Source organism: Dipodomys ordii, unplaced genomic scaffold, assembly GCF_000151885.1.
Source record: "Dipodomys ordii isolate 6190 unplaced genomic scaffold, Dord_2.0 Scaffold82, whole genome shotgun sequence".
NCBI lineage: Eukaryota > Metazoa > Chordata > Mammalia > Rodentia > Heteromyidae > Dipodomys > Dipodomys ordii.
Genome location: NW_012267298.1, coordinates 12,093,691 through 12,108,265, shown reverse-complemented (window position 1 = coordinate 12,108,265; position 14,575 = coordinate 12,093,691). Strand labels below are relative to the sequence as shown.

Sequence of the window (14,575 nt, the reverse complement as noted above, 5' to 3'; positions counted from 1 at the left end):
GTGTGTGTTATGGGCCCTGCCTGTCTTGACCCGTCTCAGGATAGTGGCAGTGGGGCTCTGCAGGCTTGGTCTTCCCTATACTGTGTGTGTGTGTGTGTGTGTGTGTGCGTGCGTGCGTGTGTGTGCCTTGTTATGTGTTATGGGCCCTGCCTGTCTTAACCCGTCTCAGGATAGTGGCAGTGGGGCTCTGCAGGCTTGGTCTTCCCTATGCTGTGTGCGTGCGTGCGTGCATGTGCGTGCGTGCGTGTGTGTGCGCGTGTGTACAGTTTTTAATCAGCCTCACCAAGGCAGATCTATGAGTGCTGGGATATGTACACCTTCAGTAAGCTTGACACCTGTGTGTACCCTGTAGCCACACCCCGCAAGCACACAGTATATACCTTCCCCTTGCTTCAGAAGCTAGCTCTGGGCCCCTTCCCACACCAAGACCCCCTCATCCACTACCTAGGAGTTGTTTTCAATGTCATACGAATACATTAACAGAGGACAAAGCCTCTTAGGTATGATCTTGTTTTCTATTTGGTATATTTGTGAATTCATCCATATTGATGAGTGATGTGAGTTATTCCATTGTATTAGTGAGTAGTACTCTATTGTATGCATATGGCATTCTGTCCACCCAGTACCTCTCAAAAGACAGAGGGTTGGTGGGAGCTGTGGGGAAAACTAGGTGTGTTTCCCTTCCCTGGTAAATCTCTGGATGTAGAATTATGGAGTTGAATAATGAATGTGAGCTTAACTCCAGGTGAAGCTGCCAATTGGCTTTGCAAAGTGACTGTGCCATTTACATTCCTGCCAAGGATGGGACTGTGCTGCTAGCTTGTGGTCCTTTTCACTACTGGACGTTGTCACCTATGTGTGCTGTCTTGGCAGGTGAGCAGTGAGTGCCCTGGGATCTTACTTTCAGTGCACGTTGCTGTAATGATTAATGCTGCAGGCATCTTCGATGTGCACACTGGCCATGTAGGTCTCTTCCTTTGTTAAGGCTGATCAGATCCATACCTCCTATTTGTTGGAATATGGTATTATAAAGTCTTTCTATGTTCTCAGGCAAGTCCTTTCTCTATGACATACCTGAGGGAGAGCATTTCTCTTGTGTGGTGGCTGCTGTTTAATTTCTGACAACTTTTAAAGAGCTGAAGTTTTTAATATTAGTTGTTTGTTTTTATTCATTTTTATTTATTATTGTCCCCGGAACTCATGGGGGAATTTAATATATCCCCCCCTCAGTCTCACATTAATGGGATTAAGATTAGGTGGTGCTTAGGAGGCCTTTGGGAGGTGCTTAGATTAGAATTGTGAAGAGATAGAGCACATAGACCAAGATACATGTGTACTCCTGCCATGAGGTCCTGTGCCAGGAAGACTGTGGCTTGCTGCCCATGTCATGAGCTAGCTAAGTCCCTTTCCTTGTAAGGTAGCCCACCCCGGGGATTTCATGGTGGTATACACTAACATGCTTGTTGTACTTTTACTTTTCTTTGTTTTAGCCCTCACATGGAGGACTATTACACTTGGGATTTATTTCTTGAACATGCTATGAGGAAAGGGTTGAGGTACAGCTCTCTCCCCTTTCCCTACCTCCCCTCCCCTCTCTTTACAAAACCTGTGTATCCAGTTGTTGCAGCAGCCTTTTTGAGGATATTGGTAGGTTTTTGAGAAGTTACTCAAGCACTGCTATGTTGCAGGCTGGCTTATCCTATCCTGCTGGTCTCCATGGGTCTGTGCTGAGCTGTCCCTTGCTGAGGCCTTGCTGTGTGTCTTGAAGCTGGGAGTGGGAACATTCATTCAGCCTGTTCTTTTAAAAATTATTTTGGATACCAGACCCTTTGTGTTTCAATATAAGTCTCAAGAATCAGCTTGATGATTTCTAATTTTAAAAAACCTGTTAGAATTCTGACTACAGTGGTGTGGAATCTATAGACTGTTTTAAGAATCAACATCTCAGTTGGGTGTGGGTGGCCTGTAATCCTACCTAATTAAGAGGCTGAGATCTGAGATCACAATTAGAAGCTTACCCAGCCAGCAAAGTCTGTGAGACTCTTACCTCCAATTAATCACAGAAAAAGCTGGAAGTGCTACTAAATAGCCCAAGTTGTAGGAGCAAGAGATGCCTAGGGACAGTTCCCAGGCCCAAAGTTCAAGGCACAGGATTGGCAAAAAAAAATTGATATCTTGTAGGCCGCATGTGATGGTGCATCCTCGTGGATTCTGCACTTGGGCGAGAGAGGAAGAAAGATGGCTCTGAGGCTTGTTCTGAGTGCAAAGACTTAATCTGAAGAATAGATTCAAAGTGAAAGGGTGGGGGCATGGCTCATGGGAGGTTCTGATTATTTCCTGTACCACAATAAACAAACCCAAGCCCAAAGAACAATACTCTCAAAGCAAGACATCTTAATAATGAATGTCTGACCCATAAATACAGTCATCCTACCTTTTGTTTTTTATTTCTTTCAGCCTGATAGTGTTCAGTGTACACTCTGGTTACATTTTTACTCATTCTATACAATTTGTCTTAGTGATTTCCTGGATTTTATACTTTGCAAAGGGCATAAGTGTTTAAATTTCCTTCCTCAGTTTTTGCTACAGTTCAGGAGTCTGCTGTGTTTTGCATACTTGTTTATAGCCTGTGTATGGTGCTCGCCTTGGCTGTTGCTGTAGAGGCCTGTGGGGACTAGAGTGCTGACTCCCTGCGCGAGGAAGGCATTTGAGTCACGTTTCAGTCAGGAGGGCTCCTTGCTTTCAGGCCAGTGCCCCTCCTTCCCTTGGGTTATGTGTGCTGTGAACTGGGCTGAAGGAAGGGTTGCCCCAGTTATTATCCTGCAGAGTGGGCTAAGGGCATCTGCCCCAAGTAGCAAATGGCTGGTCTTTTCAGTCATCTTTGGGAGCTGTCTTCGAATTGCAGCTGTGTGTGGCATTGGAGGGACCCGGCCCATTGCTTGTATTGCAGGGTTGGAGTGGGAATGGGCTGACCTGGTGACCAGCGGAGGCCCCCCCACTCTGCTCAGGTGGGTTTATGGTTGGGTCCCTTAGCAATGCAGGTCCTGCCCCAGTGTGGCCAAGGGAGCTAAGCTGTGTACATCTGTAGGGAGGCAGGGGTTATCCTGGCAGTGGATTGGTAGCTCTCCGGGGCTGGTCCTGCCATTAGTCTTCCCCCAACACTTATAGCTCATCTTGTCATTTCTCTCCCTGTCTTCTTGCCCTGTGCCCGCTCTGCCTTTCTGCCCCATTCTACTCTTGTTTCCTTTGCCTCTCCCTCCTTGCCCCTGTCCTGGCCTCCCTCCTTTCCTTCTCACCTCCCCTGACTTTTTTGGTTGGGGTTTTTGCTAACCTCACCTCCCTGTATTGCTCTTCACTTCCCTGTGCTCCTGCGTGTATGACTCCTTCCTTCATCTGCATGTTTCTGCATGCTGTCTGCCCGAGTCTATTCTAGCCTGGTTCTGCTTGTTCCTACTTTTCTGTCCCCTTACCTTACTCTCTACCTGTCCTTTCTCTGTCTTTGACTCTTTTTTTGACCAGGCACTCAGTGCAGCAGAAGACTAACAAAACCATTATAGCCAGTGCCACGAAGCAGCTATCGGAGCTCCTACAGGCCCCTAGCCCGGTATGTTTCCTTGGGGACCTGTGGCAGGGTGGGGATGTGGCAGGGTGGGGTGTGGGAGATGAATTTGTGCAGATGTGGCTACATTTCCAGGACCCCCGTGCTTGGGCAGCTCTTCTGGAGACTACCTTATAATGGAGATAAGGGTGCTCTGATCCTCTGAATGAAGATGACGACCAAACATCAGCTGCACTGCTCTTGGCCCTCTGCTACCCATGTGTTCCCCTTGCCCTTCCTCCTGCCTCTGCCCATCTACTTTTTCCCATATTCTTGGTTTACCTTCAGGTGCACCTTCCATGTTACATGTCATTGTCCTGCTTCTTGCCATCCATGTGCACTCCCATGCCACTATCCCAGCCATGCTGCCCAGCTGTACCGCCCACATTGGGCCAGCACACTCGTTGTTATTCATGCCCTGGAGATTGCAGGGAGCTCATCACAAAGGAAGCACTGCTACTAGCCCTACACTGTAGAGCAGAAGCCCAGCCTCACTAATCCTGTGCTCTGTCCATGGCTGCTTTCCTGCCACAGTGGACTTGGTTGTCGTGGCAGACTGCCTGCAGAGCCTAAGATAGCACACAGCTGGCCTTTGACAGAAGAGTCTGCTACCCTTTGGTGTCAGAGCCATGTGTGGTTCTCATCTCTGCCAGGAGACACTATTGACGCAGTGGAAGGGAGGGGCTCTGGAGCCAGAGTGGGTATGGCTCACATGGCAGGCAAACGGAAGAAGCCAGGTGTGCTGCACACAGTGTACAGCATTAAGGAGGTGTGCAGTGTTAGGGAGGTGCACAGCGTTAGGAAGGTATACAGCATTACATGCGCAGTATTAGGGAGGTGCACAGCATTAGGTGTGCAGCGTTAAGGAGGTGTGTATTGTTAGGGAGGTGTGCAGTGTTAGGTGTACAGAGTTAGGGAGGTGTGCAGCATTAGGGAGGTGTGCAGCATTAGGGAGATGTACAGCTCTGTGCAGACAGATGTGGACTGGTGGGTCTTGGGGTGACTGGGCTCTGGGGATGATTGTGCAGCTACACAGTACTGAACTGACACATAAAATGGGTACATTTTGTGGTATCTGAGTTAGACCTTTGTAAAGCTTTTCCTAAAAACAAATAGCTTAGTCCCCAAAGTTTTGTTATACTAAAAAGACAATGCCGGGTGCCAGTGGCTCACACCTGTAATCCTAGTTACTCAGGAGGCTGCTATCTAGGTTCAAAGCCAGTCTGGGCAGGAAAGTCCATGAGACTCTTATCTCCAATTAGCCGCCAGAAAACCAGAAATGGCGTTGTGGCTCAAGTGGTAGAGAACTAGCCTTGAGCTGAAGAGCTCAGGGACAGTGCCCGGACCCAGAGTTCAAGCCCCATGATTGACAAAAAAAAAAGACAACTGGCAGTGGCCAGTTACCCAATGATAGGATGAACAGAGTCAGAGCATATAGTCTTCGTTCTGTGTGTGATCTTACAGTCACACCCACAATCTTCCCAGGAGAGACCAGTGCTGCTCTGGTTCTGAGTCTGGCAGGACATCATCCTCAGAGGGGAAACCAGAAGTGTGACGACCAACATTTCCTGTGGCTTTGTCACGTTGCCTTTGATGCCTGGCCTTTCCACGTGTAGCACTGTTCTGTATTCTGTGCCTTTGAATGCCTTCCTCTGCTGGTTCATCTATTCCTTTGTAAAAATCCTACCTGGGTGCCTCTTACGTAATGCATGTGCTAGGTCCCAAAAGGCACTACATTGTGAGTCTGAGCCAACTCCTTCCTGGTGAGGCCAAGGACATTTGGCCCGAGTCCACACTTAACCAGCACCTACTGAATCCTCAGGTTCATGGGACATCCCATATTTGTGGTCAGATAAGCAACAGGCCAATGCTGTGATGCTCTCACACTCCAGGTCCCGGGAAGTCCCATGCTGAGGCTGCCACTGTCCTCACTGACGGTACTGGCTGGCTTCTCCCTCCCTCTGCAGGGAAGACAGTCCTATCCCAGTGTGCAGCTAGATGGCTGGATGTGAGCTCTGGTCTTTCTAAATCATCCCTTGTCTCGATGTTTGCTGTCAGGACCATAGCGTGGAGCCTGAGCCCCAGAGCAGGGGGGCACTCAACAGTTGTCCCTTAGTGTCCACAGGGAACTATGTCTGGATACTGAAATCCTCAGATTTTATATGTCCCTATGTGAATGGCATGGTATGTGCAGTATACTGTTCAGTCTTCCCTGGCTGAGCTTCTGCTCAGTACTCACCACTTCATCACGTGGCCAGTGTAGAGCTCCCTCTCCTCGGTACTCTGGAGGCTGAACCCAGGCACCATGGTCAGACCCCTTTCTCTTCCCTAGTGAGCCTGGTCTGAGTTGGTCATCAATACAGGTGGTAGTGAGGCAATGGCCCAGTGGCCCAGCTTCCACAGTTCAACAGCCATTCAGGTCTCCACCCTTGCACACAGTGTGATGGACTGGGGTCCTCACTCTGTCCTGGGCTCATGCATGGACCAATGGCCAGTGCTGAAGCAGCTCCTCAGGACCACTGTAAAGGAGGTAGCCAGTAGGCACAAGGACAGTAGCACATGACAGAGAGCCTGTCTCTAGGAATGGTGGGAGGCCATGGATGGCAGTGAGCCCAGTGCTCAGGATGGAGTGCATGAAAATGCCAGAAGAAGATAGGGGTGTGGCTCTTCTGGAGTGGAGGGATATGATGAGCTCTGGGCTTGGAAGTCACAAGGTAGTCCTTAGAGGTTGCAGACTCTAAGAAGTGAGGCCCCAGGGCTGGTCCTTACAGGACTAGGAGTTGTGAGAGATGAGGCCCAGAGCTGGTACCTATAGGACATGGAGTTCTGAGAGTTGAGGCCAAGGGCTAGTCCCTACAGGACAAGGAGCTCTAGGAGACAAGGCTCAGGGCAGGTCCCTACAGTATAAGGAACTTTAGGAGACCAGGCCCAGGCCCTGTAAGCTGCCCTCTCTTTGTAGCAGGAGCACCTGAAGCTGGACTGACTGAAAACTCAGTTCTTAGAAGCCATCCAGCACTATGGAATGGTACAAAAGTGAGGTACCTGGGTAGCATCTGAGGGAGGGCTTGATCCCTCAGCATCCACTCTTGCTACCTCACCCTGTGTTGTCCTGGTCTGGCCATTCCCAGAGTAGGTAAAAGGGCCCTCCTTGGAGACATTGCTTAGATGGCCAGTATCTGGTAGCATGTCCTCAGGATGATGAGTGAGTGTGTAGAGTTTTACTTCTTGAGAGGAAGAACAAGTCTCACCCCATTTTGACAGCTGGGGAAGCTGAGGCCCAGCAAGCACACGTGTCCAGGAAGTTCCTGCAGAGGCTGGCTTAGGGTGAGTTTTCTCAGGCCCAGGGCAGCCTACTATCTCAGGGAATGGGCAGCAATATGTGCTGGGTCACTGGGGCCTGCTGTTTTTCTGATCACCTCTTTTCCCCACCATTTTTGTTCTTATCTTCCCAACATAAAATTGCAGAAAAGTCCAGAGCACTGCTTCCCATGGCTCGGAGGGGCAGCCAGCAGGTGGGTGCCGAATGTGGTCAAGGTGTTAGAACAGTAGAGTCTACTGCCATCTGTGCTGTGAGGAAGAGCAGGAATGGTGCAGGCAGGGGTCTAAGGGAGAGGAACAACTTTAAAAACTGGTGTTAGCCCTTTAGGATTTGGCCCAGTGCTTAATATGGGTGAAGGTCCAAAATAATAAACCTGAGAGTTTTGGGTACTGAGAAGGACTCATTGATATCCAGGCAATCTTAGTCTGCATTCTGTAACTATAACAAAATGCTAGAATCTTGAGTCTTTATAAAGAAAAATGTTTACTGAGCTCATCATTTCAGAGGCTGAAAGTTGAAGGTCACACAGTCCCATCTATTTGCCTCTGGTGGTAGCAGAGTACTTGTAAGATGAGAGAATGTTAGAGAGTGATTTGGAGGTCAGGCACGTTCTTTTATGGCACAGTGCTGTGTCCTTGGCTGAGAAGAAGAGTGTGAGAACTCTGGGCTCTCCAGGTAGCCAGAGCCAGGCAGCTCCCTCAAAGGGTGTCCACTCTGTAACATGCATCTCACCAGTCTGGAAAACAAAGCCAGCTCATTTATAAGAATTTTACAGGGAAACCGAGGGGCTCTGTGAATCTGGAAACAAAAGGTGGCCTCTCAGGCCTATAGGAGGAGGCCCCATGCCTGTCCTTCCCTCCCAGAAGGTAAAATGAAAAAAACTGATTTTGAGAAACAGAAAGATTTCACAAGTGAAAGAACCACCTTGGAAGACAGCGCTGGGGGTGATAGTATGGGCCCTTTCCATATGTGTAGACATGGGCTTGCTACTAAAAGAAAAACCAGCAGAGGAGATGGCACCCACAGTGGACAGACAGTGCAAAGTCAGAAGACCTGGTTCTGTAGAGGATTAATGAAATTCTGCACTGTCACAGGATGAGTCCAGAACACCCCAGCCCCTGGCATCCGGAAAGAAAGTGGGTCCTTACAGGGGATATCGTACAAGTTCAAAACAAGTTCTGTAAAAGTATTACGAACAAAGCCAGGCGCTGGTGGCTCACGCCTGTAATCCTAGCTACTCAGGAGGCTGAGATCTGAGGATCGCGGTTCAAAGCCAGCCCGGGCAGGAGAGACCATGAGACTCCTATCTCCAATAAACCACCAGAAAACTGGAAGTGGCGCTGTAGCTCAAGTGGTAGAGCACTCGCCTTGAGCTGAAGAGCTGAGTGAGGGACAGCGCCCAGGCCCAGAGTTCAAGCCCCACAACTGATCAAAAAAAAAAAAAAGTATTACGAACAGCTTTATGCCCACATACTTGACAGTTTAGCCTTTATATTTGTAAACAAAAAATATATAACATAAATTTGCTTTTATGTACATACTTATATTTTATATTTATAACCCACCTGTGCACAGAAACTAACTGTTCAGGATATGCAGAGAATCTGGAATGTTCAACAGTTCCTAAAGAAAGTATGACTGTAATATAACTGTCAGGCCTAGATAAATTTGAGTGAATTCCTCCAAATATCCAATGAGTAAATAACTCACAGAAACAATACTGGAATGGATAGAACTGGCAGCTCCCAAGCTCATTGCCCATTGCGGGAACTTCAGCTTCTGAGGAGAATGTCACAAGCAGCAAAGCCCCATGTAAGTTTTAATGAAGATGAACAAAGGTCCAACCAATAAAATCTAGCAATGCCTGAGGATAGCCCATTGTTGCAAAGTGGGTTTGCTGCAGGAATGCAAGGCTGGTATGATCCAATCATTAACAGAATGGGTAACAGCCTATCAGGTCATCCCAGCAGATTCAGAGACAAGCATGATAAAATTTAGTACCACTCAGGATAGCTCATCCAGCAAAGTGGGACTCCACAGGATGCTCCGACCTGATCGGAGGTGACTTCAGAAGCCTGCAGCAGACAGCACATGTGCTGAGGAAAAAGCAAGTCTTCGGAGATCAAAGACAGCGTGGAAGTGGAGTTCTGTCTCCTCCATTACCATTATGCAGGGTTTTGCAATGCAGTAGGTGGGAAGAGGAGACCCAGGACAAAGACCCAGCAGGAGCCATGGGTGTTGGACGGCAGCTGTGCCCTAGCACCGAGTGGATCTGTGAGGGTGTTGGAACTTCCAAGTGCCCACAGGAAGGAAAACAGTGTCTGCTTGGAAGTACTGCCATTCTAGCCAGTTGTGGTGACGGGTGTGCAGTCCTAGCTACTTGGGAAGCAGACAGAGGTGATCACTTGAGCTCAGAAGTTGTGACTGCCCTGGGCAACACAGCCAGAGACTGTTTGTTTTCCATTTTCTTAAAGTGACACTATTTTAGTAGCATCATAAGTAAGAACTTGGTGAGTGGCTGCTTAAGGCCTCTGCATGGAAAATGACAAATCCTTTCTGAGAGACAGGGAAGAACTAAAGAATGGAGGGGACACCAAGTTTAAAGAGTGCTCAGTTCTCAACTGCTGGTGCACAGATCCTGTCGGGCAGGGTGGAGGCTTTGCAGTGTTACTGCATGCCTAGGTAATGTTAAACATGTGTGTGGAAATACAGAAGACCCAGAATAGCAGCGGTGATTCTGAAGACCAGAAGTGGAGACATCATACCTTCAGAACACTACAAGGTGTGAAATTGGTGTGGAGGGGTCACAGGATGTGGTATGGAGTCTGGATGCAGTGGAGACCACTTACTTTATCCAGGGCTTGATGTTAGGTCACTTGCATAGTTGAACTGAAGAAAGAGATCCTTAATGAAATGGAACCCACCTGTGCACAGAACCATTTCCTGAGGCTCACAGCCCTCATGTGGAAGGGTCTCCGTGAGCCCACCAAAGGAAGCACCTGGGCATCTACTTTTCTTGTACAGAAAAGGAAGTACCGACTTCAGAGAGTAAGATAGATGGGAAGCATAAGTTTAAGAGCAAAAAGGCAACCCACAGAGCGAGAGAATGGCTAGACAACATGTATCTGAAAAAGACTTAGATCTACAACACATAAAGATCTCTATTCCCCAAAAGGATTCCCAAGTGACTATCGAGTATGTGAACTTGTTCTCAATCACCTTAGCTGTTAGAAAAAGGGAAAGTGTGCCCATGATGAGACATCACCACACAGTCTCATACCCAAAATTAACTACATGAGCCTGACTAGAAGTGTCCGAAGATGTCCAGGTTCTCAGGCACTGCTGGTCAGTGTGTACACAGGTACCCCTGATTTGGAATGCAAGAGGCCCAGGCCTAGCATTTTCTTCCTTTGATCTTGCATTTCTACCCAAAGAAAAGCATGTGTGTGTCCACCATAGGTCACATGTGAGAGTACTCATAGCACATGTGGCACCCAAACCTGGGTACACAGCCAGCCTATCACAGAGTGGAGAAAACACTCATGCTGAATTGATACTGCAAGAGATGGCAGCCACCAAAAAATGAACTGTGGCTGTTGGGGTCTGCCAGGGTAGCTGTGCCTGAGTCAAGAAAGGAGGAACCAATCTGAAAACACCTGAGATTCCATTCTGTAGAGGTCAAGGTCAGGCCAGGTGGGGAGCCTTGGAAGCCAGGGGCTGGGTCAGGACCAGGGCTGAGGAAGACCTCTGTATGGCTTGCTGTGGCTGGTCTGGAAGTACCTTCTTGTTTTGTTTTTAATCTTTAAAAGAATGTTTTCACTTTCAGTTGACAAATAGGAATTGCTTACATTTACAGGATACATTGTAATGCATTAATATATAAACCCCACATATATGTACATACTTTTATTGTTAAGGTGATATACTAGAAATGTCTATTGCACAACACAGGCTGACACTCAGGAGCTACTTGCTGACCCATAGGTGTGGGGTATTTTCACAGGAAGGAGACCATCAGAGGTGCTCCTGAAATTATGAAAGGTTAGTTTATTTCCAGGAATTTCAGAAGCTGTGATTGATACTTGGCCTTGCTCAACAAAAGGCTTACTGTCAGATTAGTCTTGCAGTAGAATAGAGGGAAGGGCACCTGTCAACCCCTGCTCTCCCTGAGCTGAGAGTTGGGAGTGGGTATGAGTGGCACAGGCTGGGTAGAGTTGGAAACCTTGGCCATGGTGAGACACTGCCTATGAGGTCAGCCTCAAACCCTGGCCACCTTAGCTAGTGAGCAGCAGCCAATGCTGCTCACTGTCTCAGGCAGAGCAGTGGCTGGGTTGGGAACAAAGCACAGCAGCAGGTCATGGTCTGGTTTTGTGCCACTGTTGGTTAACTTGGCACTGATTCCTGCCAGAGCTTCATTGTCCCCAGGCCATGGCGGTTACATGTGCTCATCACCACAGGCTGGCTGGAAGCCCCTTGTCATGGCTTCATGTCTGGGAGACAGAAAAGAGTTGTGCCTTGTTCCTGGGCTTCCTTTTCCCTCTTATTTACTGTGGTTCTTGGGGAAGGATTGCAACAGCTTTGACAGAAACTTCCGTCTCTAATAAACAGTCGGGTGTCATTTGGAGGAATTGATGGCCAACTGATGTTCCCAAGCAAGGGAGTGGCTGGCACCTTGGCTTTACTCTCTCCTCCGGGGTCAGAGTGCATGAGAAAGTGCCCCATTTCCCAGAGTCCTAGATGCTTCCTAGCTGTGTGTCTCCTTGCTTCCCCTGGGCAGAGGGTGAGCATCATTATCCCTATATGCAAGCAAACGCACACCCCAGCCTTGTGTCTTCTCACGGGAAACCAGACGTGTGCAGCTCCTTCCCAGTGGTCACACTGTAGGACACATTGCTTCCTACTACACAGGACCCAGGCTCTGCCCTGGAGGAGAAAGCCGCCTTTGTCGGGCTCTTGCTGGAAAGCCATCACAGGCCCAAGCTCTGCCCCAGCACCTGGCCAGCAAATCCTCAATCCAGGCTTCAGAGCTCAAGACCCAAACTGGGCCTTTGTGGGCAGAATAAAGGAGGGCTTTGTCAGCCTCACAAGAGGGCTGGGAGATCCTCCACTGTGAAACTTTCTGTCGTCGAGTGCTGCAGGGAGGGAGGGGCTGTGGAAGTGAGGCTGACCCCAGCTCGTGTTTCCTTGCCCTGAAGACTGGCTTCATCCACTTGTAGCCTCTCCGTCCTCTCCTCCCAGCTTCTCATCAGTGGTGCTGATGGCTCTAGTCCCTTGTAATCAGCATGAGTGGCCAGCACCTTCTGTTCAGCTCATGGTGACGTCACACAGGGCATCCTATAACCCATCTTCACCTAGCATAGTGGTGGTAGGAATGCATCCCCATTCTTCCAGCTCTCCTGACCTCCTAACAGTAGAGAAGAGGCTTCCAGGTGGTCTGATCGCATTCACCTGGACTGTTTCAGAAGCTGGCCCAGGTGTGTCCCAGGCCAGGACTGAGAGGTTGACAGGCTTCAGTTGGACTGTGGTAGGCCTACTGCTGAGAGCGGAGCACCGCCAGTGCTGGGGTGGCAGTCAGGGTCTCGTGTCTTCACTGGGCTCCCCCCATCTCTACTGTACCTCAGCCTTTCATTGAGGTGTCTCTCTTACATGATGGTGGCAGTGCAAGGTGGCTGAAGTGGGTATGGTGGCTCAGTTCGGTCGCATGGCTAGGAGGTCACATCTTAGATGAGAGGCTGGTACATGTAAGATCAGGTTCCTGTGGAGCTTGGCAGACAAGGTCAGGCAGCGTGGTGTGTGGTGATTGCCAGTCACAGACCTCGAGTGTCAGAGAGAACCTCTTCCCATGTGAAGGAAGAGGTCACATGTCATCGAGGTCAGATCTCAGAACAGGAGCCTGTGCTGAGGCAGGACCTTCCCTTCCCGTGCCACCCTCCCTCTCATGCCACCGCCCCCCTTCCCCCCCCCGCCTCCTCCTGGCCTCCCCAGCTGGGCAGGTCTTTCTAGGTGCCCAGAAAGCTCAGGAAGAGTGCAATGCAGGAGGCACTGTGGAGTGGGGCCTGGCCCAGGGCCAGCGCCTTCCTCCCCCACCTGCAGGGCCCTGCACACTTCCTCCACCCACAGGAAAGGGAATGGAGGCGATAATTACTGACTTGGACAAGAAGAGCTTGTCAACAGATTTCTTAGATCTTTTATATTCATCTATCCACGTATTGATTTATGCGAAGGCCTCTGTGACTTCCCCATGTTCACCGGGTGCGTGGGAAAGGAAATGGTGAGGGCAGCTCCACCGTTCCTGTCTAGGTGAGAGTGGCCACCTCACCTGTGGGTCCTGGGGAATGTGTGGAGTGGCTGATGTGCCAGTCTTTCTGTGGCTCCATCATCAGATCCTCAGGCAGGCCGTGGGGACTCATTCACAGGAGGCTGCAGCTGCATAGCCCCGTGTGCCCCTTGATGTGGTTTCTCGCCAGGACAGGAGAAGCAGGGCCCAGCTTGGGTCCAGGAGCACTTGGGTTCCCACCTAGCCTCCCATTGCAGCCACAGAGCACCCTGAGTTCCCCCTAAGTGTGCCAGAAAGGAAGGTGAGGGAGGCAGGCCGCTAACGCTCCATCTTTCCACTTGCATTCCAGAGTCTTGCCCTTCACTGCTCTGCTGACAGAAGGGCCTCCTATGAGTGCTGAAGCGGACTTTGTCTTCCTAACTGAGCCTCCTGGGCCCTGACTGTTAATGCACCGTCCTCGGTGCAGGGGCATGGGAAGGCCAGGTGGGACTTGATTGCAGCACAAAAGACATGGTTGCCTGTAGACACTTCCTCTGGCGTAGGATTGGCCAGCACTTTGCACACAGCCAACATGAGCTGCCCTGGGGTGCGAGGTGGCCTTTGTTTAGGCATACACAGAATCTTCCTGTAATGAGGAAAAGGCAGAATATAATCAGGCTACAGTTTCTCCAGTCCCCTTGCAGGTGTCTGGGATAGGTCCCAGCCATCAGCAGGCTGGGGGAGGAGGAGGGAAAAGGAGAGGGGGTATGTCAGAGGCCAGTTCTGGGTGGAATTCTAGTTTTGTCTTTCAGCTTCCATTTCCAGCCACCTACATTGGGGGCCAGTAATAGCTGAGGGCCTGGGGTGCATGAGCTGGCTAGTAGCTATACCCCTCTGACTGTCCAGCACCCATGTCAGGGAGCTGTCTTGGGCAGAGCAGGGCTAATTCCTAGCTAGGGTTGGTGGGGTCCAAGTGAAGGGAAGTAGGTCAGAGACCCAGACATGGCCTCTACACTTGGGATGAACTTAGGAGGCTGGCAGAGAATCCTTACGCATTTGTCCAGTGCACAGGACCAGATTGATGTCTAGCTGTTCTTCCTGCTTACTGCCTTGAAGAGTCACAAAACTATGCCAGGTTGTCCCACTAGAGAGCAAATGGGGTTCAGGGGAGAGAAAGTGCACACTTTTATTGAATTAAAAAAATGTGAGTTTAAGAACTCAGTGAAAGGATAAAAGCAAGTTGAAAACTCCCTGAAGCCCCTCCCCAGTGGTACCTGCCCTGCTATATGATTCCAGGCTTACTTCTGAGCCTTTGCCGGTAGCTGCAGCTGGGTCTGTGCCCAGCTCCTTATCTGGGCCTGTGGTGGGTCCACAGCCTCCAAATATGAAGGTGGACTTCTGT

The 14,575-nt window shown here is 49.8% G+C and overlaps 1 protein-coding gene across 1 annotated transcript in view; it reads left to right on the top strand.

Moving 5' to 3' along the window:
• Tsnare1 (t-SNARE domain containing 1) overlaps positions 1-14,575 on the top strand; it is a 51,155-nt gene that overhangs the window by 22,787 nt on the left and 13,793 nt on the right. Inside the window, 3 exon segments of the mRNA XM_013025142.1 lie at positions 3,520-3,604; positions 6,558-6,632; positions 7,054-7,110. Coding sequence (XP_012880596.1) covers positions 3,520-3,604; positions 6,558-6,632; positions 7,054-7,110 — 217 coding nt within the window.